This window comes from Macaca mulatta, chromosome 4, assembly GCF_049350105.2.
Source record: "Macaca mulatta isolate MMU2019108-1 chromosome 4, T2T-MMU8v2.0, whole genome shotgun sequence".
Classification (NCBI taxonomy): domain Eukaryota; kingdom Metazoa; phylum Chordata; class Mammalia; order Primates; family Cercopithecidae; genus Macaca; species Macaca mulatta.
This window is the reverse complement of record NC_133409.1, coordinates 75,618,950-75,620,000: the sequence shown is the minus strand read 5'-3', so window position 1 is coordinate 75,620,000 and position 1,051 is coordinate 75,618,950. Positions and strand designations below refer to the sequence as shown.

At 74.5% G+C, this 1,051-nt stretch overlaps 1 protein-coding gene across 25 annotated transcripts in view; it reads right to left on the bottom strand.

The window, feature by feature from the left end:
* The window catches only part of ARID1B (AT-rich interaction domain 1B), a 448,289-nt gene extending 447,471 nt beyond the window's left edge, over nucleotides 1–818 (bottom strand). For 18 of the 25 annotated variants that reach the window (XR_013416263.1, XR_013416264.1, XR_013416265.1 and 15 more), the window contains exon 1: nucleotides 1–818. This exon is cut by the window's left edge and continues 1,274 nt beyond it. Coding sequence is in view for 21 of the 25 variants with exons in the window: in XM_028847283.2 (XP_028703116.2) it covers nucleotides 1–508 (508 nt within the window). In the remaining 4 variants the exon portion in view is untranslated. The other 7 variants (XR_013416266.1, XM_077999585.1, XM_077999588.1 and 4 more) reach the window with 1 other exon arrangement.
* Nucleotides 819–1,051: the final 233 nt, after the last annotated feature.

The following is a 1,051-nucleotide window of genomic DNA, read 5'->3' as shown; positions in this document are numbered from 1 at the left end:
GGTGGGCATGGTGGTGGTGGTGGTGCTGCTGGTGGGGCGGCGCGGCGGGGGCTTCGCCAACGGTTTTCAGTTTGTGGTTGGGGAGCAGTCCCGTCTCCATGGCCGAGCCCGGGCCCGACGAGGAGGAAGAGGACGCCGCCGCTGCCGCCGCGGAGGAGGAGGAGGAGGACAGCGCGGCGGCACTTCCACCCTCCTTGAGAGCCGCCTCGGAGCCGCCGCTCTTGGCGCTGTGGGTGCCGGCGGCGGCGGCCGCGGCGCCCGCGTTATGGGCCATGTTGAGTTCGTGACGGGGGAGCAGGGGGTGGTGGTGCACACTGTTCAGGCCGCCGCCGCCGTCGCCGCCGCCCCCCAGCATGGGTCCCGGTGCCGCCGCCGCCGCGCCGCGCGCCCCCGCCTCCAGGTCCCGGGCCCCGGGCGCCGGCCGCGGCCCGGGGGGCGCCCGCCGTTCGCCGCTGCCTGCCCGCGCCCGCGCCCGCGCCGCCGCCGCCGCTGCTGCCCGCGCGGCCATGATCGCCGCGGCGTGGCGAGGCCGGGCGGGGGGCGGGGGGAGACAATAACCCCCACTTTTCAGGCCGCGGCCCCTCCTGTGCGCATCCACGCGGCCCGCCGGGAAGCCGCGACCCCCTCCCCCTCCGCAGGCCCCGCCGGAGCGCCGGGCCGGGCACGCCTTACGCTCTGGGCCTGCTCCCGCTGTGTGCTTTCATGGTGAAAGTTTTTAGTTCAGGTTTAAATGAAACTTTTCTCTTTTCCTCTCTAACCCGGATATGGGTAAATACACGACTGGCTGAGCCTATCGGGCCCAGCATGGCATGAGAGGGAGCTCCGGGCGAGCTCGAGCAACTATTATCCACTTCGCTCGCATTACTCCCGCGCACTCGCAAAACGCGGACTGGACTCCTCCCCGGGCCGCCGTCGCCGCCGTCGCCGCCCGCCTCGGCGCAGCCTCGCGGGGCCCAGCCGGACTGGGGCTAAGGCTGGGGCTGGGGTTGGGGCCGGGGCCGGGGCCGGGGCGGCTCGGCGGCCGCTGGGAGCGCGGCGGCGTGGTGCGGCC